Raw genomic sequence first — 27,909 nt, 5'->3', positions numbered from 1 at the left:
CCGCTAATCACCCCAAATTTTTTTCAAAAATTTTCATTTTTTTACTTGTCTAAGTTTAAGTTGGGAATTTTAAAATTCTAAAAAGGTTATATTTTTTATAAATTTACAACCGATAGCGTCGTGATAAAAAGATTTTCACCATTCATATCTCCACGGTTTATATGGAGGTATGTTGGCTACCTGGTCGGGGGTTAGGGGAACGGTTTGGTAAGAGTCTTGCCATTGTTCAGTGTATAGATCCTGTAAAGGACCTGGGTCAAATTTAGTAGGACCTCCTTCAATACTCACCGGTATTGGATGGCGGGGGTCCAAACTCTTTGATCCCATCATAAGTTAAACTACTATTAATATTTTAACCCGACTACTTAGGACTGTATCCCTGTTGACTCAGACTACTTAGCCGAGGGTAACGTCACCTTCAAAAGAGGGGCCTACCACAATATGCATTAATAACTTAATTAATTATCTTTCAATAATCCGACCCTTTAGGATTGTATCCTTGCTGACTCAAACTACTGGGTTGAGGGTAACGTCACCTTCAAAAGAGGGGCCAACTACAATAACTAAGATAATCTCTTAAAAAGTGCAAAAGTGCGGAAATAATCAAAGGTTACACTATACACGAGTCGGAGCCAAGTGATTCATCTTGTCTATCTGTTTTTATTTATTTTTATTTTTCAGCATTTTAGTTAGTTTTTATTTTTCTAGTTTAAAACCTTTTTCTAAATTTTTGATTTGATTAGACGTTGAGGATAAACCAGTACTAAAAGCTCTTGTGTCCTTGGACGACCTCGGTATCTTGCCAACACTATACTATGCTCACGATGGGTGCACTTGCCCATATGTGTGTTTGGTGTTAGTAAAATATCGTGTTTTATAAATTTAAAACTTGACTAAAGTGTAAAAAGGGCTTAAAATATACTTAATTCCATATACACACCAAACCCGCATCAGCAACAACAGCCTTAACAGCAGTAGCAAGCCGCACACGCCAGAACGTTCAACATCAATGAGCGCCAAGCCCAGGCTGACAACAACGTGGTCAATGGTACGTTCCTTGTGAATGGTATTTATGAATCGTGTTTGTTTGATACTGGAGCCGATAATTGCTTTGTGTCGTTTGAATTCGAGAAGCTCCTTAGTCGTAAGCGCTCCCATCTCCCTCGACGTTCGATGTTGAATTCGCTACCGGAAGAACTGTCGCCGTTAATTCTGTTCTTTGTGATTGTACTCTTGAGCTCAATAATCACATCTTCCGAATAGACCTATTTCCGATGCAACTCGGAAGTTTTGACGTCATAGTAGGCATGGACTTTCTTCTTGAAAACCGTGCTGAAGTTGTGTGCTTCGACAAGATGATTCGATTCTCGCTCGCAAATGGTGATCTATTGTGTGTTTATGGCGAAACTGCTTCGAAAGGCCTCAAACTCATGTCATGTGTCCAAGCTAGCAAGTATCTCCGCAAGGAATACAGAGCTTTCTTGGCTAACATTGTAGTAGCGGAGAAGGAATAGAAAGGTAGACCTGGAGTAAACGGCGTTCCAGTGGTCTGAGAATTTCCTAACGTTTTTCCTGAGGATCTCCCTGGACTGCCTCCAAGTCGTGATATAGACATTCGTATCGACCTCATTCCTGGAGCCAACCCTGTTGCCAAAGCTCATTACCGACTCGCGCCGTCCAAAATGCGTGAACTCTCGAATCAACTCCAGGAATTACTTGAGAAAAGGCTTTATTCGCCCGAGCACCTCTCCTTGGGGCGCGCCAGTCCTTTTCGTTAAAAACAAGGATGGGTCGTTCAGGATGTGCATCGACTATCGGGAACTGAATAAGCTAACCATCAAGAACTGCTATCCCCTGCCTCGCATTGACGATTTGTTTGATCAGCTACAAGGTGCTACGTGTTTCTCGAAGATCGATCTACACTCGGGCTATCATCAACTACGCATTCAGGAGGAAGATATACCAAAACCGCTTTTCGCACTCGTTACGGCCACTATGAGTTCGTTGTTATGCCTTTTGGTTTAACCAACGCACCCACGGTTTTCATGAATCTAATGAATCGCGTGTGTAAGCCATTTCTAGACCGTTTCGTCATCGTGTTCATCGACGATGTCTTGATCTATTCCAAATCGAAAGCCGAACACGCACAACATCTACGTTTGGTTCTCGAACTACTCCAGGGGAATCAACTCTATGCTAAGTTCTCTAAGTGTGAATTCTGGCTAGAGGAGGTTCAGTTTCTGGGTCACATTGTCAATAATCAAGGTATCCATGTCGACCCCGCGAAGATTGAAGCAGTCAAGAATTGGATTACGCCAAAGAACCCTTCTGAGGTCCGTTCTTTTCTCGGACTAGCGGGCTATTATCGACGATTTATCGAAGGATTCTCAAAGATCGCTGTGCCGCTTACTGCTCTTACGCATAAAGACAAGCATTTCGTTTGGGGAACCAAACAAGAGTCTACTTTCCAAACCCTCAAGCACATGCTTTGCAATGCTCCTGTTCTTACGTTGCCTGATGGAAACGACGACTTCATTGTCTATTGTGATGCTTCCAACCTTGGTCTCGGTTGTGTTCTTATGCAGCGAGACAAGGTTATAGCTTACGCGTCTCGACAGCTCAAAATCCACGAGAAGAACTATACAACCCATGATCTCGAGCTAGGCGCGGTTGTTTTTGCGTTAAAGATTTGGCGACACTACCTGTATGGTACCAAGTGTACGATCTTCACCGATCACGGGATTTTACAACACATCTTTGATAATATGCGTCAACGCTGATGGGTAGAACTTCTCAACGATTACGACTGCGAGATTCGTTATCACCCAGGCAAAGCAAATGTCGTAGCCGACGCTCTCAGCAGACGGAGTTATTTGCTCAACATTCGTAATGTCCAAGCCCAAAACGATCTCAAAACCCTCATACGCGAAGCCCAGCATGACTGTTTCAATGAACGCACCCTGAAGAAGGAAAGAATCTACCATGATGGAGCCCAGCTTGTGAGTAAATCCAATGGGATTTTCCATTTTCTGGACCGAATTTGAATCCCTAAGCGGACCGATTTGCGAAAGATTTTGATGGACGAAGCCCACAAATCTCGGTATTCTATTCATCCCGGTGCCGATAAAATGTACCAGGATCTTCGTTACAAGTACTAGTGGTCGGGCATGAAAAGGGATATTGCTCTCTACGTTGGGAAATGCCTGACTTGTGCAAGGGTCAAGGCTAAGCATCAAAGACCCTCTGGCTTACTCAAACAACCCTCACTCCCTATGTGGAAGTGGGAGAGTATAGCTATGGATTTCGTAACCAAGCTCCCGCACACGTCATCAGGTCACGACAGTATTTGGGTTGTTGTCGACCGTTTGACCAAATCAACCCACTTTTTGCCAATACGTGAAGACTACAAGGTAGAACGATTAGCCCGAATCTACACCGATGAGATCATTTGTAATCATGGGATGCCTCGCGACATCATCTCTGACCGTGATGCTCGGTTTACCTCGCGACTGTGGGAAACGTTTCAAGCTACTCTCGGTACTACGCTTAACCTGAGTACCGCATTTCACCCTCAAACCGACGGTCAGACTGAGAGAACGATTCGTACTCTTGAAGACATGCTTTGTTCGTGTTTCATAGATTTCGGTGGTAATTGGGATAAATACCTGTCGTTAGTCGAATTCTCGTATAACAACAGTTATTATACCAGCATTCAGATGGCACCATTCGAGGCTTTATACGAAAGAAGATGTCGATCGCCTATTGTATGGCACGAGATCAGTCACTCGCAATTAACCGGTCCTGAGCTACTGCAAGAAACGACTGACAAAGTCCTCCAAATTCGAGACAACTTGTTGAAAGCTCGAAGTCGACAGAAAAGTTACGCCGATAGACAACGCAAGCCCCTTAAATTTGACGTTAGCGACTACGTACTCCTAAAGGTATCACCTTGGAAGGGTGTGGTCCGATTCGGCAAGAAAGGAAAACTAGTGCCTCGGTATGTTGGACCTTTTAAGATTCTGGAAAGGATCGGAAAAGTCGCCTACAGACTCGAACTACCAGAGTAACTTAGTAACGTCCACCCGACTTTCCATGTGTCGAACCTCTGAAAGTGCCTGGCTGAGCATGATTTAATTGTACCCCTCGATGACCTCCAAATAAACGAAACACTACACTTCGTGGAAAAGCCTGTCGAAATCATGGATCTCCAAACCAAGCAGCTCAGATGCTCGCGCATTCCTATTGTAAAGGTCCGATGGGAAGGCAAACGAGGTGCAGAGTTCACTTGGTAACTCGAAAGCGACATGAAGACGAAGTACCCACAGTTGTTTGTTACGGCTTCGGCCTAATTTCGGGACGAAATTCCCTAAACAAGGGGAGGCTGTAACACCCTAGTGTTTCGAAAGTCAAAGTTAAAGTCAAAGTCAAGATTGAAGTCAAAGGAGGAAAAGATTGCTAATTGCAATCTGTCTCTCCTTGCTCAATTCCTGTTTTGACTTCTTTGAATTACAGATAGTCTATTTTATGTTTTACGTTAGTTGTATTATGTGGAGTAATTAATTATGATCGCAGTAATCGACGAATATTTATCGCTACGAATCGCCTTACGACTTTGAACAATAGGAAGTAACAATGCGATAAAGTTATTTAAACGCTAATCTAACTAATCCAATCAGCATCGCGCTCGCAACTCGAATATCGCATTTTTAGTGATTGTTATACGTGTGTGTGTGCCTTCTGTGTTACTTGTGCGTGTTTATTTATGTTATGTATGGTAATCAATCGAATCGCAACCGAAACGCAATCGAACTCAATCGAAATCGAACTATGATAATTAGTGGAGAAGAGATGGTGCTCGATATGAATAGTTGAGATTAAAAGTAATTTGAATAGGAAACTCTATCGCATTCGCATTGCTCGAAATCGAAATCGAAATATCAAAAATCGTCGCACCAGGTACTCAAACCAGATGCCAGCCGGCCGGATCGCCATCCGACCGGGCTGCCATCCAGTCGATGTGCCATCCGACCGAGCTGTCAACCGGGTGGGATGCCATCCGACCGGCCAGGTCTTTCCTCTTTTGGAATCCTATAAATACCCATGTCACTTTCATTCTTTCCACTTTTGGCAAAGTGGCGTCCGACCAGCTCATGCTCCCCACCTTTTCCTCGATTTCTCTTGATTCCGGTAAGATCTCATCCTAAATCTTGTACTTCCTTAATCTACACGCACTCCTACACCTTTCTATCTTTTAAATCTTAACTTTTAACCGTGAAATCACTAGATTTGAGGTGTTCTAGGATGATGTCATCATGGTGTTCTTGGGAACTTCATGTTTTGGCTTCAATCCACCAAGAACAACTTAGATCTACTCGATTTCCACATAAATAAACAAAGATCTCTTGTAGATCTGAACAAAAACATGATGAGAAAGGATTGAAAGATGGTTTCTAACTCTCTTTCAACCCTTTTACACTCAATGCACTCAAAACGGATAGAATCGGACTATGTTCTAGTCTTCTACTCATTCTTAGTATTGTACTAGTTCAAGATCTGGATTCTACTCCCGAGACCACCGATTTCGGGTTAACCAAGAACAACCGTCATGAACCGGTTAACTGATTGAACTTAGGTTATTCCTGTTCGGATGGGTTACTAGGGTCGAGATGGGGTTCTGTTGGTTAACGCGTTGTCAAAGCGTCTCGATAAAACTACAAACAATCAAAACGGCCAAGTGAAAGACGAACAGGATGACCAGCACGGAGTGCTATCCAACCGGACTACTGTCCGAACGGATGGCCATCCGAGAGACTGGCCATCCGAACGGCTGACACTTTGGGTCGCACACTTGACCAACTTTATCCAGAGTTGGGTATTGAACGAGTTGCTATCCGACCGGACTACCGTCTGACCGGATTACTTTTCGAATCATGAGATACTTGACTTTAACACTTAATCGATTTTTCAAACATGTTTAATGCACCGAGGATGCCACCCGACCGGACTGCTGTCCGATCGAGTGACAACTTGCTGAGAACTTGTCCTCACTGGAATGTCAACCCATCGGATTGCCGTCCGATCGGACGACCGTCCGATCGGCCCACCTGAAGGGTAGGGATACTTCAATGTTTTCAAAATACTACAACAAAAACTTCAAAAGTCAAGCTATCGTACACAAACACATCCTTCTCAAAGGAAGAAACAATCCACTCGAACAGTCATCCGACCGGACTACCGTCCGACTGGGCAACTGTCCGACCGGATTGTCACGGCACGATCGGCTGTCCGGCCGGATTACCATCCGGCCGAACGGCTATCCGACCCACAAACACTTGCATCGTTTTACGCATCTCTTAACATTGTGCTATCGTTCTGCTCAGGCTAACACTACTCTCTAAGCGCTCCCTTCAATCCATCAACCGTTGTGAGTATACTCGATCCCTTTTTGCTTTACGCACTTTTGGGTGTTACATACGTTAATTATACAAAATCACAATAGAACACACTACGCAATACTTTAAACGCTAACCGTTACCACATGTTATACGTGACTTAATGAATGCTTGTTTGTTATGTTTACACATGGAATGCTGTCTACCTGACTTAACGACGATAGTACTATAGTTTGGACTCAGCACCCGTTCACACGGGGGTTGTTAAGGACAATTATTTGCATGGATTACAGTGGTGATCATGTATTACGAACTGCCTTGGGCAGTCAACCCGCAGTCATTGGTATCGATAGGTTCATGTCGATAACTAACATGCTTCGTTTTCCTCTATGTACGTGCTGGTTATGCGTAAACTATTTCGAACTCTATATGCTATTATCAAACTTGTATACTCGCCTTTACACTATGTGTATTGACTTTATTTTAACGTATGTGGCAAGTGTTTAGGATGCTTATCTGCTAGGAAAGCGAGGCTAGAATAAGGTCCTAGAGGCCAACAAATAGTTGTCTGTACAATTTGAATCTGAGTTGTCGGAACAGAACTAATTGTCTAGATATTGTCTGTAATAATTTATTTGCCTTTTGAGACATGGTATGGGACATGTTCTTTTAAATTGATTGGTAATGATAATTGTTATGGAAACTTCTGGACAATCTGTTTCGCTCAGTACCACGCCTCGATGTTTCCGCCATCGGTTGGGGCGTGACATATGGGGCATGAGTCATATACGAGACCTACACGAGGGGTCCAATACGCCCCGTATAGGCCTATACGAGGCATATAAGAGCATCCAAACCAGAACTGACATGAGTGAGACACTGAGTTTGATGTAACCCAAAAGGCCCGAATAGGCCTCTATGAGGCATATACGAAACAAAAGGTGTCTAAATAGACAGATAGAGTGTGTGGATAGTTTTAGCCTAATAAAAGTATTTGGTTAACTACAACTCGTACAATGATATAATCTGGATAATCAAGTAGTTGCATTTTTGACATATCAGTTAATGTTGGATAACTAAACAGGTTGATGGCGGAAATGGGGTAACCCTAAATATCCTCTAGATATAACTTTTAATCTTTTTAATTATTTATTTAAATTATTGGCGGAAATAAGGTAACCCTAAATATCCTCAAGATATAACTTTTAAGGGTTGTTTGTTTACCTTTTAATAAGGCTTCTAATGGTTCAAATCTTTTACTAGTTCAGCACTTAATGGTTCAGACTATTTGTTTCACGAGCAGATGTCTGAATGGTTCAGACAGTTGCCTCTGAATGGTTAAGATTTATACAGAGTCTGAATTGTTAAGACCTCTAATCTGAATTGGTTAGACATTTGCCTCTGAATGGTTAAGCATTATACATGCTCTTAATGGTTCAGACCTCTTACTAGTTCAGCACTTAACCATTCAGATGTTGTCAAACAGCCTCTTAATCTTTTTAATTAGAGTAAATTTCTGTTTTCGTCCCTGAGGTTTGTCAATTTTAACTAGTTTAATCCAAAAATCTAATTTATAACAAATCCAGCCTTGAAGTTTGCATTTCTTAACGCTTTTCATCCCTAATGGTTGCTTTTTCATTTATTCTTAGGGATGAAAAACGTTAAGAAATGCAAACCTTAGGGATGAAAAAAGTTAAGAAATGCAAACTTCAGGGCTGAATTTGTTATAAATTAGATTTTTGGATTAAACTAGTTAAAATGGACAAATCTCAGGGACGAAAACAGAAATTTACTCTTTTAATTATTTATTTAAATTATTAAAATAAATCTTTGAAAAAATTACATAAATAGTCTTTTGAAGCCTAAAATGACTAGAATATCCTAATGTGGGTGTCATATGATTAGACTTAACTAGAAAACATTAACACTAATGAGTGGTAAGGATGTATATTGTTGCAAAATCTGAACATAAAAGACTATTGCTGATATTTCCTTACTTTAAGGATGAAATCTGAAATTTGATATATACTTAAAGGATGAAAAGGATACTCAAAAAATAATAAAATTGTGTCAAATTACTTTAAGTATATGAACTAGTTATGTCAAATATGTTAACTACTGTCATCTAAAAATGTTTTAATAGTTCGTCCCCTACATAAGGCATGTTTGATGGTCTAATATTGTTAGGTGTGGAATTCATTAAATAAAATAATAAAATATTAAAATATAAACCTACATTCACTCATAAATGCTAGTATAAATAAAGGAGGGTTCGTGTCCTTGAGGATACAAATTAACCAATTATACCGATGACATTTTGCTTGCAGACGCAGTTATTTCAAAAGGAGGAGGGGGTTTGATTTAAACTTAAAATTAAGGAAAACAAGTTAAAATTTATAAGACGAATTGATAATATATATATATATATATATATATATATATAAGGGTTGAGTTCATTTCAGAACTCTAAATAACTACAGAACTTTCAGAACTCCTAATAAACAATCATTTCATATATAAGTTTTTGTATTTAAGATCTTTTTATCATCTATTATATGTATTTCTTTGATTACATACATGTTAAAAATAGTTTACATATGTTTAATTGCCAAAATTATATATATATGTGTCATAACTAATTACATATATGTAAAAAAACTAGTTTACATATGTGTAATTATAAAATTACATATAAAAATGATAAAATTACTCTTAACATGTATGTAATCGTAAAAATACACATAATAAATGATAAAATTATTCTAAACATAAAAATATATAAATAAAAAGATTGTTTATTAGGAGTTCTGCGAGTTCTGTAAATATTTATGGTTCTGAAATGATCCTGGCCCTATATATATATATATATATATATATATATATATATATATATATAGTGGAGGTGTCACAACCCCCGATCCCTTATACAAACACAGGAACGGGCGGCAGTGAGCCAGTTTCGGTGGTATCTAGTTTGGCAGCGGAATTTTTCATCAGGACCGTAGTTAGGAAATATTTTATCAGAGTAAAACCACCATATTTTTATAATATTAAACACATGGGATAAAACCCAAGTTTTGTAGTACATACATTTTCATAGGAATAAAATCCTATTTTATTTAATAAAAACATCTATTTTATTTTAGGTAACTTTATTGCCACTTTTCCAAGCCTTCAGTGCTCTCCAGCTGGCTTTTTATTGGCTTCATACTAAGTTACCTGAAACACGTGTTTAAAACATTTTATCAGCAGGAAATACTGGTGAGTGAATCCCAGTTTAATCAAGTTTAAATAAAAAGTCGCATTGAACAGTATTGAGGGCGCATCCGCAATTACATTTGTTTCCAAGTTATATCAATTACCACCACACGGTAATGTCGTTCCGACTTATGGTCATGTTACTCCTTTACCAGGTGGTAACAAATTTTGTATACGAAACCCCAAATTTACCGACTGTAATTGTATTCTTACAAATACTCAATAACTGTCATTCGCATGGAAAGATATTTAAGGTTTTGTAAAAACAGTTAACAAAAAGATTTACAAAAAGTGGATCAACTCACAGTGCTATTATAGGGCTTTCCTTTGTGATTCCCTGGTTATAATCTAATTAAATAAACAATGCACACGCGTTAGTATAATAACCCATTTTAACATTAGTAATACCCTCCCCGAGACGGCATATCAACGACTACGTCGGGCAGAACCACGACAGCCGTTACGGAACCCTAGATCAATCGGGCAGAGTATCTAATACGTCTCCAGGGGTTATGATACTTACAACGAGGCAGAGCTTCGCTAATTAGGGGGTATAATACCCGCGTATTATCTCTACTATGTAGAAATTGAGAGAGAATCGAGAGAAATGAACGAATTGACTGAAGGCCCGATGCGTTCTATTTATAGGTGCTGATCTTGGTTCCCACGCGGCCCGCGTAAAGGAAGGACAGGGGTTACGCGGCCCGCGTCAACCCTGGTCAACGGACTAGCTTATCCGGCTCACCCTCTAGACCCGCCACGATGATGACACGTGTCATCACCGGGCTGCGCCACAACTTCGATCTCTCGCGGCCCGCGTTAACTTAACGGGGTCTTACGCGGCCCGCTTGAACTTAAGAAAATTAAAGGAATCTGGTCTCAACCTTCATACCGCCCGCGTAAGGATTGGGGAGGGTCTACGCGGCCCGCCTCAACTTACTTTTTCTTATTTTTCATTTATCGTTAATGCTATATTGTATTTCAGCTCGGTTTTCACATATGAGGTGTATTTTAGGAAGTGTAGGGGTGTCAGGGGTGTTTTAGGAGGGTTGTTATATTTTGGGTACAACTCTTGGGTTATTTAATAAAATATATAGTGCACCCACATCAAGTATAGTAACCCAATTCCACTTTATCCCTACGTCACGAGACAGAACCCTAACGAATTTAGGCAGAGCCTTGACATATGTTACGGGGCCTACGTCAGTTGGACAAGGTATCAGTGATCAAGGGTTAAAACACTTAAAACGGGGCGGGGCTTTATTTATAATAGTATAAAAAAATAAGAATATATGTATGTAGAGAGCGGAATCGAGAAAGACGGAGTGAATTGAATGTTTGAAATGCCTATTTATACTACCATTTTACTTTGAAATCACGTAAAGCATGGACACCTATCATTCTTCATTAATTGTTGCCTTTCATTTTCAAGGTACACGTACAACATTCAAAGACTTCATATGTCTAGTCTTTTATTTTATTATTATACTATTATTATTAAAATTAATTTAACCACTTTACTTATTTGGCGCTTATAACTTTTAAAATATGATATTTTATAAAATGTTGAATATGCCATTAGAACTGGAATAATTTTATCTACATTTTGAACCAAGTTTCATTAAAAACAGAGTAGGTTCAAATATAATGTATTTTTATAATTTAATTATACAATGGTTCCTAAACTTGCCCAAAATACCTCATATTTTCATTGGTCAACTTAACCATGATGCATCCTTTTAATAACATAAGTTTTATATATATATTTCATAAAAATTTTGGGAATGTTACATCCTCCCCACCTTGTTTTAAATCTCGTCCTCGAGATTCTCTGAAATATGGATGAATATTTAGTTAGTTTAGTTTCTAGGTATATTCTGGTCTTTATTTTGAATTTTCACTTTACTTTGACCAGAACTATTTTCTATGCTTTGAGATTCTCACCTTTAATTTGTATGATCTGTTAATGGATTTAAATTCCTCATTTACCTCTATAACTTTGAAGAGGTACAACTAAAGATTTATCAGTTAGGTATGTATTCCTGTCATTCCAAATAAATTTAAGGTTTCCGAATGGTAAATCTTAGTAGAATTATAGGGAAAAAGAGTTCTTGTAAGTATATCTAATCGTGGTTACTCTTATCTTCTCAAGAGCTCTTAATAAGGTAAAACGACTCTCTATAAGTTTTTAGATGTTTTGCGTCTTAGTACAACTTTTGGTTACAGGCTTCCCAATGCATTAATATTTGCAAAGGAAATCTTATACTTTCCACGACATCCCAACTTATAGGGTTCTTGTCGTTCATCTTGTCGCACGAGTTTCGAGACTGATGATCAAACGAAATAGTGGAATTATAGACGTATACGAGAGATTTCTGATAATTGAATCTAGAATTATCATTGACACACCTGTTCGTGATTTATCTCTAAAATCATTATGGTCTTTGGATTTCCTCATAGATATACATATCTATATAATCATATATTTCACATACTGTAATATACACACCATTTATCAGGTCAATGTATTTAACAGATTCATATTTCCAAAAACAGGTTAGACATCAAATCATGGTACTATTTAGGGAATTTCATTATCATAACATATACCCCATCTCACCCGGTCTCGCCGGAAAGGTACCCCCATCTCACCCGGACAAGCTGGAGTGTATACCACATCATACCTAGACTTGCCGGAGAGGTAGTTATCATTGTATTTCCCATAAATAGAATTTTCTCAAATAATGATTTCAGAAGTACATCATTTATTATGGCTTGTATCAAGGAACTTGGAAATTAGTATTCTCATGATGGATCATATTCTAGAACCGAGTAGTATCAATAAACAAGAAATAACAGTGGCCAGTTGTTATCGCTTATTTATCATACTTGCACTGTTCTAGTCATCATCCTTACGGGATACCAATAACCATCACACTTTATCTATGCAAGTAATTGGCTTATCTCAAAGCTTTATACTAAGGCATTCTCCTTAGGTTCAAGTCTAAATACTGTCCTGGTTGTTACCAGTGAATATCAAAATCCCAACTCTTTCATTTAAGCATAAATATTATTATGGTTGTGGCTTTCTTTTGTTTTAAAAATGGAGTTTCAAATATATCATTGTCTCTATTGATACTATGGCTAGGTTTAATGTGATGACTATGCTTACAGTTAACTTTGTTTAGGCAAATAAAATCTTAGATTCCGTTACAAGGAATAATTCATTGGGACAGATGCCATTTTTAAAACATAGTAGGTTTCATGGTTTATCCTTATAATAACTTCATGTTTTCATATGAATTACCAATGATATATATATATATATATATATATATATATATATATATATATATATATATATATATATTACTATTATTCAAAGTATCTGTCACTAGGCGATTCCTGTGACGGTGGTCAAATCACTGTTGATCATTCTTTCAACTAATAACTCTGAATTTAGTAATGTCTCATGACATTACTTCTTCAAATATATTTTCTATGGCACAAAACCAATTAACTTAGAAAAGGAAATATATCATTTTCTTTCAAATTAATAGCTATAACTTTATCAAATATAATATGTTAATTAAATGACCAATGATATGTCTATATATAACTTTATCAAATCACGTACTATTGGTAGCACCGTAAATGTTTAAACAGATAAGCATATGGGTAACATATGTGTTACCCAAACACTTATATGTATAAATACATATGTCTCATTGAAGAGTTTTAACATAAATTCACAAAATTTATATGGGATCCCAGGTAAGTTATTATAGTTTAAAATAAAGAATTCACTAATATTTATTGAAATTTATGTTAAATATGGACCACTTAAACGGTTCCACCTTTTGGCTAATGCATAAAAATAGAAGGGGTCATTCTTTACTATGGCTGTAAAGTAAAACATATGATATAAACATATATTTATCATAATTTAAATGGTTATATTAATTTTTAACTATATTTATGAAATTTCAAATATAGTAACATATGTTTTGACAAACTCACTATTTATATTTAATAATTTCTTTCCAAGTAACCATCTATATATCTATTCCAATTATCACCTTCCTATCTTTTCCTTTATAAGAATCATTTATAATATACATTTAAGATTGAGAGGCATTATTTAGAAGAATATGTACATATGTGATTCCTGACATCGTATCTATGGGTTACCAAAAGATAAATTACTTTCTGTAATTGAAAACTTGAGTTATTAATATATAGTATAAGCTTAAAACACATAACATTAATTTATGATTATTTTGCCCTCTGTAGCTTACTTCATCCCATACTATCAAAGTATGTCTATTTTATATTCAAAATATGTTAAGAAATATATATTCAAGATCTATTTTTCAAGTGTTTAAATAAATAGATCTTGTATAGATTCACGTAACCTACTATATAAACTTTATTTGTGTCACGGGTACATCACTGATATTTTATTACCACGGTTATTTTATGAGAATCTCCATCTCCATTATTTAACTAATCATAATTCAATCTCATCTCTTATCTCTTCATTATAATCTTTTTAAAGTATGAGAACTTCGAAACTACTGAAGTAAGTTTAACTAGTGGTTTTCATTTGAAACTACTGCGAAAATTATTATGCAAAAAAACAAATTGGTATGTTTTTTTGACCTTTTTAATTAGTTTTCGAGTTTTCACAATAACTAGTGGTTTTCATTTGAACTTTCCCCTATGTATATATATATATATATATATAGAGAGAGAGAGAGAGAGAGAAACGGGATCGGGAGAAAACACTCAAAAGTGTGAGAACGGTGAGAACGCTTCCTGCCCCAACACGTGTCCCGCCGCTTAGAAAAGGGTGGAGGGGCGTTTTTGTCCTTTCATCTTCTGCTTTTCTAGTTCCGCTTTCCCAATGTTGTTTTAATTTTTGGTTTTTAAGATTTTTGGCGTTAACCAAATTCAATAATTAATGGCGTTTTAATGGTTTCATTGTATCAACATTTTGGCGTTTATAGCGTTTATTCACATCGTATGCCATTGTAACTCACGGGGCAGGAAATCTATTTGAATGGCGTTTTTCAAGGCCCATTGTTCTATTATTTTTTATAAACATTTTGGCGTTTGGTTATCTTGGCTTTACAATTGTTGGATTATATTTCAGTCACAGGAAAAAAAAATACAAGAGAAGAAAATAAATTAAAAATCCTAATCGGATATCTCTTCACACTATTCACTGTCATCAGTCTCTCTGTTCTTTAATAGTACAAGAACTGACACCAAAATATAGCGTTTTATGTAAAACTTAACAAACCCATCGGTTTGATTATTTTGCCTGCTCGTCTGTTGAAGTGGCTTTTTTTGTGGATGTTTGGGGACATAGATCTGTGACGTGTGGGTGGGTTTTTCGCTTTTTCTTCATATTGATCTTCATCTTTATCATCATCCCACTCTTCAGTGTCATTGATCTCTTCTCCTCATCCAAGCCTTCTTCAAGAACAAAAAATACAAAATGCCATATGAATGGCATTAGTATCTTTTTTTTCTTGAATTTTTGTCCATCTCATGCAACAAAATCTTACTGAGTTACTCGCCTCCCCTAACAATTCATTCAGTGAAACTTGACGAATAACAATACTGAATATCCAAGAAAGCATAATAGCCATCTTTGATTTTTTTTTGGCATTTTACAGTGAGTTGTATTTAGTAGTATTGGCGGTTTTTTTTTTTTTTTTTTTTTTTGATCAAATGGAAGTTACTGAGATGTATCATTTTATAGAATCTTTTTTTGGCGCCTAAGTTAGGCGGTGCGTTATTATAATAAAGTATTCGTCTTTTTCAGTTACTGTTTGTAATTATTGTTTTTGACAAGCTTTATCTCTGAAGTCTGTAACACGTCTCATCTCTCAAGTTTGGCGTTTTAAATTCTAATATAATAAATTTTCCCTATCTTCAGTTTTTCTGATTTGAATTTATTGTTTCTAGTTACATTTTCAAGTTTGTTTTTTATTTTTTATTTTTAGGTTTTTTATACTACTTTTTCAAACTAATTTTATTATAGTTTTGGAGTTTTGGGGGGCGTTTAATGGGATGATATCGTTTAAATAAGCATTTTGGCTGTTTTGGCGTTTTATATATATGGCGTTTTTATTATACAACAATCAACTGAAAAGGAAAATAAAAAAAGAATACATAAATTTTTTTTTTATATAATACTTGTCGAAAGTAATTTTAGGATGGTTTGATAAACGCCAAAGGTGTAAGACATTTGCTTTTTTGGCGTTTTTATTAGATATGGCGTTGTTTATTAAATAACAATCAACTGAAAAAGAAAATTAAACAAAATAAATATTGATCTTCAAATCTTCACTATCACCAGTCTCTTTCTTCTTTTGAAGCATCTTCACTGGCTGTTTCGATTTTCGTATAAAATCAACCTCTTTTTCTATAATTTTTGTCCATCTCATGTAGCAAAATGTTATCGAGTTTACACCCTTTCAGCCCAAATGTTATCTTTTTTGGCGTTTTACCGAGAAAAAGAACGTCACAAAATAAACCATCTTGAAACTGTAAATTTGATCATGCTAAAATCAATAAAGTGTTGTTGTATGGTGTTGGATAACATTGTTAATCCTCAGTTAAGAAAGATAACTGACAATGTTGTCCACACCATACAGCTACACTTTATTGACAGCAATATATTTGATGTTTGGGTTTTCTGGCGTTTATCAGTCGAATGGTATATATTAAATATGGTGTTTGGGGTTTTTGTTTGTGTTTTTTTTAATTGAAGGTCTGAGTTGTTGTATATATAGGAATTTTTTGGCGTTTTTTTAGGCGGGATTTTACTATAATTAAGTTTGGCGTTTTATATCAAATGGCGTTTTTAGCAGAATGTTGTGTGATTTTTGTTTTGGCGTTTTATTTTCATGAGATGGCGTTTTGTTTGGAGTAGTCAAAAGACGCTTTTACCCTTAATGAAGCGCGTCCACGTAATAAAATTGATGTTATTTACGAAAATGTCACCGCGCCAATCTAGTCCATAGATTGTTTTGGTCGGACGATCGATAAGCGTTCTCACCGTTCTCACACTTTCTACCGTTTTCTCTAAGTCCCAACCCTATATATATGTGTGTGTGTGTGTGTGTGTGTTTGTTTTAATTATAAAAACGTTAATTAAATTGTAGTGGAAGTCGGTTATTAAAAACTAATTCCAACACGAAGGCAATTTTTTGGTTTGATTCGTCTTACGATCATTAAAAATTACGGTGTAATGATCCGATCATTAAAAATTACGGTGTAATGATCCTTTAATTAAACAGTTTGTATCGATACTAGACATCGAGCCATTCTGACGTCCACTCCATCTAAGCTTACGTCATTCGGAGTTTAGCGTGCGGGTTGCGCGATAGAAGTATCGATTATTGTTAAACACTCACGCAGTTCAGAATGTTTTAGTAGATTGTGTGAATCTATAACGAATTTAAATTTATAGGAAAACTCATGCAGTTATTTGTTTCTTTTATCAAAAATTAGCAGTTAGAATGATTTACAAAGTGATTGGTTTCATTAAGAAACTATTATATGTCTGAACTAGGCTATCACCCGGGAACATCCCGGGATAGGAAAATTTATATTTGAATTAAAAAAATAATACATAAGTAAAATTTATAAACTAATTAGTGTGTTCTTTCCCTTACTAACAAATTTTTTTTATTCGGTTTGAATAATATTCCAAATTGGCCTCCATGTGTGTTTAAAGGTTTCACGTAGAATTATTAACTTTTTACATGGAATAATGAGTTGCGGCAAGTTTGTTCGATTTGTTATTATTTTGAAATGCCTTTAGTGCGGGAAGTTTACAAAAATAAGTTAAAATAAGGGGTCAATTAAATTGTTTGGTGAAAGTGTTTATTTTTGTTTCTACTGGATCAAATGGGGCAATCATATCTTGGGCTACAATTGATTATTTTTAAACGTTCTAAAGGCAAAAAAAAGTGTTTTCATAATGGCCCAACTTCCCTTTGACCCACACAAAAAATGTTATGCATTATTTGTTACTTTGTGATAATTATGTATTAGTGAAATAACTTTAGACAACAAATACAAACATTAACAAATCGTTTAAAAAAATACTATACTTTTATGAATATGTGAAATGGTATTCAAGTAGTGATTCAACAAAATTATAACTCACCGAGGTTACTTACTGTTAATCAACACCAAAATATGTAAGGTGATATGATAAAAAACAAATAATATCAACCATTCAAGTAATATCAACCATTCAAGTAATTTTTATTAAAGTTATTAGAATGAAAATTCAATTCAAAAACATATCATAAGTGTGTGAACACTTCTTTGTAAACCACATTAGTTGTTGTATTGGTAGGTTTGCCATCCTTATCGAGAATTAACATCTTCACACCTTCCCTTGATTTAACTCTTGATAATGCTACATATAGCTGGCCATGTGTAAAAACGGGCTCTTTTAAAAACAATCCAACCTTAGATAAAGACTGGCCTTGACTCTTGTTGATCGTCATAGCAAAACACACAGCAACAGGAAACTGTCGTCTTTGAAAAGCAAAAGGAATCTTTTTGTCGAAGGGAATCATCCTAATTCTTGGTATGAATGTTCTGGTTCCGACATTAGCACCTGATATAATTTCAGCTTCTATAACCCTCTTTCCAAGAAATGTAACCTGTAACCTTGTACCATTACACAGACCATTTTGCTGATCAATGTTCCTAAGAAGCATAATTGAACTCCAGGTTTTAAAACCAAACGATGATTAGGTAAACCAGATATCTTTAAACCATTAAGGACATCAGGTGAATACAACTCTTGTTGGAATGAATCGATACCTTTCTTCGTCGCACATATACTATCAGAACTCAGGTACTCTGTTTGTTCACCAGGAAACAATTCTAGTAGTCGATCATTTATTTCATGTACCACCTCGTTTTTTGGTGTCAGAATCGCCCTTTCAGAAAAATAATCTCGATCCTTATATCTTTCAAGAACAGATGGATATACAAATTGAATCAAACTTTCGATGGGATCCAAAGAATCTGTGATTAACAAATCAGAGGGTATTTCTACAGTTGCTACACCATCATTGTCCCCTCCAACTTTACCCTCACCAATATCAAGAAGCCATTCGGAAAATCTCTTAGTCTCCTCGACTGTAGATGGTAAAACACCAACAGTCAATCTCATGTTTTTGGTCAAAGTAAGTAACTTGCAATGGGGCCATATATAGGATGAACTCAACGAAGCGTTAACAATTTCTTGCCTACTTCCGTTTGGAATAACAGGAAGAATTTGTCTAAAATCACCACCAAACACGATAACTTTACCTCCAAACAAAACATCCGACTGACGATTGCTTTTATCGACCAAAATATCTTTAGGATAAATTACACTTTTCGTCCTTTATGTTTGTAGCGGGTTGCAATAGATGACCTTTAACTTCAATAATTACAGTCACAATCCTTTATTTAGAAAACTCATTACACCTTTCGTCCTTTAAGACTAACCAGGTTAAAAATTTAAGTTAAATCCATTCACTTAAGGGTATCATGGTCATTTCATGCTTTTATTTAAATATTTCTTAATAAATAAAACAAAAAATTACATATATAACATATCTTTCCTAATTCCTAACCCTAATCCATCTCCTACATCTTTCTCCCTCTCCACAACAAATCTCCAATGGATCAAAAGTCTGCTGGAAAGTAAAAAAACATAAATATGAAACACTATAGAAACCTCCTTTGCTAGATCCCCAAATCACTACTCAAAATCATCTTCTGCAGATTAATACATCTGTCAACTATAAAGCTTCAAAGATCTGCTCTCTGTTTAGTTGCAATCATAGGGCTTCTATCCACAATCGCTCATTCAATTCGCTTCGAGATCGAATCGGGTCACACAAAGTGTATAGCAGAAGATATCAAAAGCAGTTCGATGACTGTTGGTCAGTACTCAATTGTTAACCCTAATGAAGGACAACCTTTACGGCTTTACCTGAATCTCACAGAATCACTTTCAGAGTCAGTTCAATTACCAATATTTTAACCTAATTTTGCTTTTTATTAGCAGCTTGTAATATAGATATTGCTTCTTTGTTTGTGTATGGTTGTGTTTTGGACTCTGTTATGTTATTATTTGTTTAAAGTTTTGATTTTTACAGCTTGTATGGTTTGGTTTATAGTATTTGTAGTCAGCGTTTTTATATATTGAACTGTGGGATTCTAAATTTGCCTAATTACTTTGTCTTGTATGAATCTTGTGTTCGGTATATGATGCTGCATAAGATATTTCAGTTTGAATTAGTTTTTGTTTAAATTTGTTATTTTATATATATTGGTTGATTTTTAGTTGGAAATTGGGGATTTGTGTGTGAGTGTACTTTCTTTTTGTTGGAATCTTATGTTTTTCGGTTTTGGTAGTTATATATGATTCTTTTGTTTTATGTTTCTGGCATTTCGTTGAACTTAACTTTTGCGTAGGTTGCTTACATTGAGTTTTTGCAGGCTCGGGAGAAAGAAGCAGATGGATTAGGGTTAGAAATTGGGGGAGATATGTTACATATGTAATTTTTTGTTTTATTTATTAAGAAATATTTAAATAAAAGCATGAAATGACCATGATACCCTTAAGTGAACGGATTTAACTTAATTTTTTAACCTGGTTAGTCTTAAAGGACGAAAGGTGTAATGAGTTTTCTAAATAAAGGATTGTGACTGTAATTATTGAAGTTAAAGGTCATCCATTGCAACCCGCTACAAACATAAAGGACGAAAAGTGTAATTTATCCATATCTTTAAATGATCTATCTAAAGCTTCAAACGCATGTCTATGTACCATGGGTGCTTCGTCCCATATAATCAACCTAGTTTACTTAAGCAGATAAGCTACATCACCATCGGGCCTTATGTGACACATAGAACTCTCATCTAAATTTATGGGGATGTGAAATCTAGAATGAGCCGTTCTACCTCTTGACATTAGAAGTGAAGCAATACCACTTGAAGCCACATTTAGAACAATCTGCTCTCTAGACCTAACGGATAAGGCTAACGTCTTCCACAAAAACGTCTTCCCCGTTCCTCCATATCCGTAAACAAAAAATACACCTCCTTTGTCGCCTTCAACGGCTGTCATAATCTGATTATAAACAGATAGTTGTTCGTCAGTCAATGAAGATTTTAGACTATCTAACTCGCTCTGTACCTGAGGAACATTAAAAGACAGTTCTTCGTCAACCAGACGATTGTTTCCAACAGCAAAGGAATCGTAATCAGGATAAGGAATTGTTTTCCATCGTGTCAAAGACGACCAATTTCGAATGAGGTACTTCTCAATCTCCACCAATGTCTTGTTCTTCAATCTCTCATCTGACATTACAAGATCTGTACAGAAAATAGTAAATCCATTTAAAAAATGTGAAAAATATTAAATCTGAATACTATTATGCGTAATAAATCAAAAGCAAACCTCTGTTCTTTGTTTCTTTTCTCCTATTGTATAAAATGTCATCCCCCAAGTATTTCCATGTTTGTTCGAAAACAAATTCAGGTCTTGATAATGTGTTTGACAAGAGCAAAGTAACAAACAATGCACGAATATAACGACCATCTCCCGTAAAACTCGCTTCTTTAATAGCTTCAATGTATTCCATGTCATCGTCTAAGAAACCCATAGCATAACATGCATCCCTGAAGGTTGGAAACAACTGTCCATCAACAGTTCTAATTTCTTCAAATGATCTTGGTCCTTTGACTTTGTTTAAAAGAATTCTAAGAAAATATGGTTCACCCAAAGCAGGGGAAACAGAATGAATGCGTCCAATCTGTAATAATTTTCTTTTACGTTCTGCCCAATCTCTATCTTTTAGTTTCCAACAGAATTTTGTAGGAAACTCAACATACGTAAGTTTCCGTTCTTCTTCATTATTTCTGTTCATCTCCATCCACTTTAAAAAAATGGATGAAGAGACTGATGGCTTGTCCAACACTTCTTCAATATCGTCTTCGGCACCAAACACAACATTTTGTTGACCTTCCATATGAAAAGGAAGTCTCATAACTGGAGGAAACCTATAGTGAACTTCATTTGCAAATATTCTCCAAGAAGCTTCACAAACGGAAACGTACCTACAATCATAATGTAACAACTCTCATTAAAATTAATAATTAGAATATTAATTAGCTATTAAGGAAACCCTAATTGAGACACCCAAGTGATTCTACACAAACCCTAAAATTTTCAGAATTTTCAGAATCAGGATCAGGGCCCCTAAAACTCAGGGGGGGATAAACCCTAGCCAACGATTATCTTCATAACTAATTATAAAATTCGAAAAATTAAAAACTGACAACACAGCAAGCCTACCTGCACGAAGGGCTACCCTATGAAAATAGGGTGGTCACTCGCGTAGCGCGACGGCTAAGGGGGTACCCCTCGCGCTACGCTAGTGTGACAAATTTTCAGTATAAATAGCAGGGGTTGGGACTTGAATTTTGGCACTTGAACGACGAAAAGCGGAGTTACGTAGGACGAGTTATAAGCAAAACAGTCCAACACACACACACAATTATCAAATCGCTGCCACAGAACAGGGTAATTACTCGATCGCTATTACGATTCAGTTTCCGGAATCAATACATTCAAAGAATGTCTAAGTGCCGCCCACATTGGGCTATGCTTTATCGTTGTCGATAATTCGATAATGAGCCGAAGCATTGTACTTTGTCGTTGTCGATAATTCGATATACGAGTTGAAGTACTATACTTTATCGTTTGTCATTTTGATAAATGAGCCGAAGTATTGCACTTGGACATTCATTGTCAAAATTGATCTCGGGGAATTATCGTAACTGCTGTATTGATCACTAATCCTGTTTTGTGTGCATTATTGTTAAATTAGAAATAATCAAGGCTAATCAGTAGGCTTATACACTGCTCGTTAAAATCTGCAATGTGAGTCATTCTTCTTTTTATCAACTGTTTTACAATACTCCAAATTATTTTTAAAAGTGTTATAATTACAGGGACTAAGTCGTGGATATCTTGATTTATTGGTTAGTGGGGTATTGTGCACATTACTATGTCTCCCAGTTAGGTTCATTGACCTACTAGGGAGAAACGTCACTATTAGAGTTCATTGACCTAATAGTGGTATGACCATCGTCACCATTGTGACTTGTCACCATTGTGACAGAAAGCCAGATAAAAATAAGATATGAACCATTGTAATCGCTCTTATGCTGTAATTTATAACTATGAGTCATTTCCTAAAAACTGAATGAACTCACTCAGTATTTCCCCGCTGACAAAACCTTTTTCAAACATGTTTCAGGTAATCTGTTGTGAGCAAAGAAAAGTGCCAGGAAGCACTACCAGCTTAGAAAAGTGGCTCAGTGTAAATAAATAAAGAAACATGTTTTGGAAAATAAAGATTTCCATTGAAATCACATTATTGTAAATTACTAATGAGCAGTTTTAATACTAAAGATCCTGTTTTAAAAAGACTTCCGCTGTCGCCTAAATTAAATACCGCAGGATTTCTGTTCCGCGGCTCCTGAAACGGGTCAAACCGGGTCGGGGGCCGTGACAGAAATAAGGTGGTATCAGAGCCACTTCTCAAGCCACTGATTTAAGCCAATTAAGTATTTAGAAAATACTTAATTTACATTTTGTGATTATTTGTTTATTTATTTGACTAATTGTGTACAGTATGAGCAGATCTTTATATGCTAGTCAATGTAGTAAGTCATACAAATTTTTAAATAATTTGATTCGAGTATTAGTACCTTTATTATCTACAATCTAGAAGTCTTATCAAGAAAATCATAAAATTTCTAAATAAAACCTCGTGTGATGTAAATTTCAATAGTACCCAGTAGGAACTAATATTTAAAAAGTTTTCTATAAATTTTATGAATTCTGATTATGTCTATTTTTGCTAAACAGCATGAGTAACTTGTCTGAGGCCCTTCAGAATTTAAATCTCTATCCAGTAAGAGTAGAAGTTTCCAGAGATTTCAATAGGTATATACCAGATATAGCGGAACCTATAGAATTCGATGCTTTACCTCTCGAGAAACCCAAGACCAAGGAAATAGAAATTGGGGAAAGTTCTAGGCAAATTAAAAAGTTACCATCTCAGGAAAAGTTAGATTCTATAATGGCAAGCCCTAATACTATTAAGCCTGTTAATGAAACTATTTTTAATCGCTCTCTTGAAACACCACTACCAATGAACTTAGAACCATCTATTCCAAACCCTTCAATCCACTCGCAAATAAACGAATGGTTAATTAATGAAATACAGTTACAAAACCATCCCTATAAGCTTTTTCCTCAAGTTCCATCTAGAACCTTTACCAAATCCACCAATGAGTAACAAGAATAAGGCTGAACTTCGCTTTGGTGAAGAACTAATGGATACTGGGAATAGGATCCAAGAGATTGGGGGACAAATCTCCTGGAACTACGATAAGAGGGAACACAGTTATTAGAATATCGTTGACAAAAAGAATAGGGGATTTATGAAACTGTTATTGTGTAATAGTAATAATAAAATCAGTATGTGTAAGATAAATAATAAAACGGTTGTATATAGAAGCATGAAATTTTAGAAAATTTATAAATTTTGTTCATATACGTGATTATGTGCAATTAAGTGTGATATTGGATTATTTCTTGTATACTAATTATTTATCTATAACTTAGTTGTCAAATGGAAAACGCTAATAATGAACCAGTTAATGAGGTTAATGATTCTGAACAACAACCGGGAGATCAATATATGACTAGGCAGGATATAGAAAATATCGTTGCTCAAGGGATAGCCAACACTATTCCAACAATGATAGCTCAAGGGATAGCCAACGCTATTCCAGCCATCGTTGCTGCTGTTAAAAATCCAATAGAACCACAACAACCCGTTCCTAGCAAACGTATTTCTGAAAATAACTTCAGTAATAGCGTAAACGGAGGCAATGATCATGTTAATCATAACAATGAACCACAACCAGCGCCGCTCCCTAAGAAAATGAAAGTTGCAACACCTGGTTGCACTTACAAGGAATTTCTTGCTTGTAAACCATCTGAGTTTGCAGGCAACGAAGGAGCGACTGCGGCACTACGTTGGTTAGAGAAAACTGAGGCAGTAATTGCCATAAGTAAATGTGCTCAGGATGATCAGGTCATGTACGCGTCAAACCTTTTCAAAGAAGGAGCGCTAGAATGGTGGAATACGGTGTTACAATCAAAAGGAAGAAGGATGGCGTATGCTATGAACTGGGAAGAATTTAAGAGCTTGGTAGAAAGAAAATTCTGTCCCGAATATGAAAAGGAACAAATGACAAACAAGTTTTTAACCCACCGAATGGTTGATGTAGATTGTCGAAAGTATACTACGACATTCTTCGAATATGCTCGAGTAGTACCAACCCTGGCTTCGCCAGAGCCAGTACTTATTTCTCGATATATTTGGGGATTGATTTCTGAAATCCGTAACATCGTCAAAGCTGCGAAACCTCGCACGATTGATGATGCGGTAGATTTAGCCAATACTCTGACTGACGAACTAGTACGGACAAGAGAAGAAAATAGAAGGAAGGAAGTAGCCCAAAAGATTACCCAGGTAATCCGTTCGGATAACCATAACGATTTTAAAGGAGGGAATGGGCAATCTTCTACTAGTTCATTTTGCAATTTTTGCAAAAGGAAGCATTTTGGAAGATGCAAAGGATACTGCAATTTTTGCAAAATTCCGGGGCATCAGGAAGAAGACTGCAGGAGGAAGAAATTTTCAGTTTGTTACAACTGTGGAGAAACTGGACATCTTAGACCAAATTGTCCAAAACTGAACAAACCATCTGACACTAAAGCCAAACCTGCAGAAGAAGCAAAAAGGAATGCAAGAGCCTTTCAATTGACTGCTCAGGAGACAGAGCTCATTTCAGATGTAATAGCCGGTACGTCCTAGGTTACAACGTTTACACAAAAAGTATTAACTGAATCTGATGCACACCAAAGTTTTATAAATACCTCATTCTCAGACAAACCTTTACAGTCAAAACATGCAAAAAGGAAAATATAACTCTCAGGTCATATAATTCTTCGCTAACCTAATTCCTATGAAATTAGCCAAGTTTAATGTTGTGTTAGAAATAGATTTGGTTAGTAGCCAACCCTACTTGAATTCTCTGTGATAAGAACTTTATAAAAAAATCCAGGCAACCGCCGGAGAAGTATTTATGATTATAGGAAAATAAACCACGTAAGGTCACAAGATAAATCATGAAGATATTCACTTAGATCCTGCTAAGATAGCAATGGAAGAATTCGCAATCTTTAAATGGAAAGTAGGTATTTTGTAAATTTAGCCGGATACTATAGGCAGTTTATTAAGGATTCTTTTAGATAAATACATCCTTAACTAAGTTAACACAGTTAATTCTAAAATAAGAACCTAAACAAAAAGAAGCTTCTAGCTAGCCTTACCAGAAGGAACAGAAGATTTTAATGCTTCAAAGTTAAAAATTTGGATATATGGTAATGCAACACAAAAAGGTAATTGTGTATGCATCAAGGCAATTGCAAAAGCACGAAGAAAGCCTTACAACTTGTAAGCCTAAAAATTAGAAACCACAAGTTATCCTTAAGATTAGGAAACATTATCTAAGCAAGCTTACTATCCATATGGGTCATAAGAATTTAAGATACATATTTGAGCAACAAGAATTAAACATGAGGAAAAAGGGAAATCCTCGATGATTACAACTGTGATATTCAGTATCACGAAGGAAAGGCTGAAGACGGTTAAAAGAACTATACAAATAATAAACAAAAGCCGTCGAAGTCCGAGTTGGAGACAAAATGCTATTGAAAGTATTTCCTTGGAAAGGAATTTATAAATTCGGTAAGAGAAGAAGCTAAGTCTTTTATACGTAGGACCATTTCCAATAAACCAACGCATAGGACCAGTAGCTTATCATTTACCAGAAGAATTAGCTGAAGTACATGATGTGTTTCATGTATCCAATCTTAAGAAACATCTATCAGACGAATCCCTGGTAAGTACCTCTTCAAGATATGGAGGTAAATGAAAAGCTAAAATTCATAGAGAAACCCCTACAAATAGAAGATCGGAAAATTAAGTTTCTCAAACACAAACGACTAGTGTTAGTAAAAGTCCAATGGAAATCCTGAAGAGAACAAGAGTATACTTGAAAACTGGAATCAGAAATGAAGTGAAAATACTCTCATCTATTTTAGTAAATCTCGAGGACGAGATTTTTCTTAAGGTGGGGAGGATGTAACAACTCTCATTAAAATTAATAATTAGAATATTAATTAGCTATTAAGGAAACCCTAATTGAGACACCCAAGTGATTCTACACAAACCCTAAAATTTTCAGAATTTTCAGAATCAGGATCAGGGCCCCTAAAACTCAGGGGGGGATAAACCCTAGCCAACGATTATCTTCATAACTAATTATAAAATTCGAAAAATTAAAAACTGACAACACAGCAAGCCTACCTGCACGAAGGGCTACCCTATGAAAATAGGGTGGTCACTCGCGTAGCGCGACGGCTAAGGGGGTACCCCTCGCGCTACGCTAGTGTGACAAATTTTCAGTATAAATAGCAGGGGTTGGGACTTGAATTTTGGCACTTGAACGACGAAAAGCGGAGTTACGTAGGACGAGTTATAAGCAAAACAGTCCAACACACACACACAATTATCAAATCGCTGCCACAGAACAGGGTAATTACTCGATCGCTATTACGATTCAGTTTCCGGAATCAATACATTCAAAGAATGTCTAAGTGCCGCCCACATTGGGCTATGCTTTATCGTTGTCGATAATTCGATAATGAGCCGAAGCATTGTACTTTGTCGTTGTCGATAATTCGATATACGAGTTGAAGTACTATACTTTATCGTTTGTCATTTTGATAAATGAGCCGAAGTATTGCACTTGGACATTCATTGTCAAAATTGATCTCGGGGAATTATCGTAACTGCTGTATTGATCACTAATCCTGTTTTGTGTGCATTATTGTTAAATTAGAAATAATCAAGGCTAATCAGTAGGCTTATACACTGCTCGTTAAAATCTGCAATGTGAGTCATTCTTCTTTTTATCAACTGTTTTACAATACTCCAAATTATTTTTAAAAGTGTTATAATTACAGGGACTAAGTCGTGGATATCTTGATTTATTGGTTAGTGGGGTATTG

General features: G+C 36.1%; 2 protein-coding genes and 1 long non-coding RNA gene across 3 annotated transcripts in view; 1 reads left to right on the top strand and 2 right to left on the bottom strand.

Annotated features, from left to right (window-relative positions):
* Positions 1 to 17,980: 17,980 nt before the first annotated feature.
* LOC110883027 lies at positions 17,981 to 18,864 on the bottom strand. Its single transcript, XM_022130893.1, has 2 exons — positions 18,427 to 18,864; positions 17,981 to 18,346 (listed from the first exon to the last, which is right to left on the bottom strand). Exons 1-2 carry the CDS (start codon positions 18,862 to 18,864, stop codon positions 17,981 to 17,983), a joined length of 804 nt encoding a protein of 267 aa, XP_021986585.1.
* Positions 18,865 to 19,513: 649 nt separating this feature from the next.
* On the top strand, positions 19,514 to 20,328 carry LOC110883129. Its single transcript, XR_002560374.2, has 2 exons — positions 19,514 to 19,700; positions 20,184 to 20,328. It is a non-coding gene; the product is annotated as an uncharacterized LOC110883129 (long non-coding RNA).
* A 219-nt stretch (positions 20,329 to 20,547) lies between these two features.
* Positions 20,548 to 27,909, bottom strand: part of LOC110883025 — a 32,962-nt gene continuing 25,600 nt past the window's right edge. The window contains exons 8-9 of the mRNA XM_035982249.1: positions 21,148 to 21,806; positions 20,548 to 21,062 (exon numbers count right to left, since the gene is read on the bottom strand). Of these exons, the coding sequence (XP_035838142.1) occupies positions 20,548 to 21,062; positions 21,148 to 21,806 (1,174 nt within the window). The remainder of the gene's footprint in view (positions 21,063 to 21,147; positions 21,807 to 27,909) is intronic.

Source organism: Helianthus annuus, chromosome 2, assembly GCF_002127325.2.
Source record: "Helianthus annuus cultivar XRQ/B chromosome 2, HanXRQr2.0-SUNRISE, whole genome shotgun sequence".
In the NCBI taxonomy this organism is placed as follows: domain Eukaryota; kingdom Viridiplantae; phylum Streptophyta; class Magnoliopsida; order Asterales; family Asteraceae; genus Helianthus; species Helianthus annuus.
This window is presented reverse-complemented; position numbering and strand designations above follow the sequence as displayed.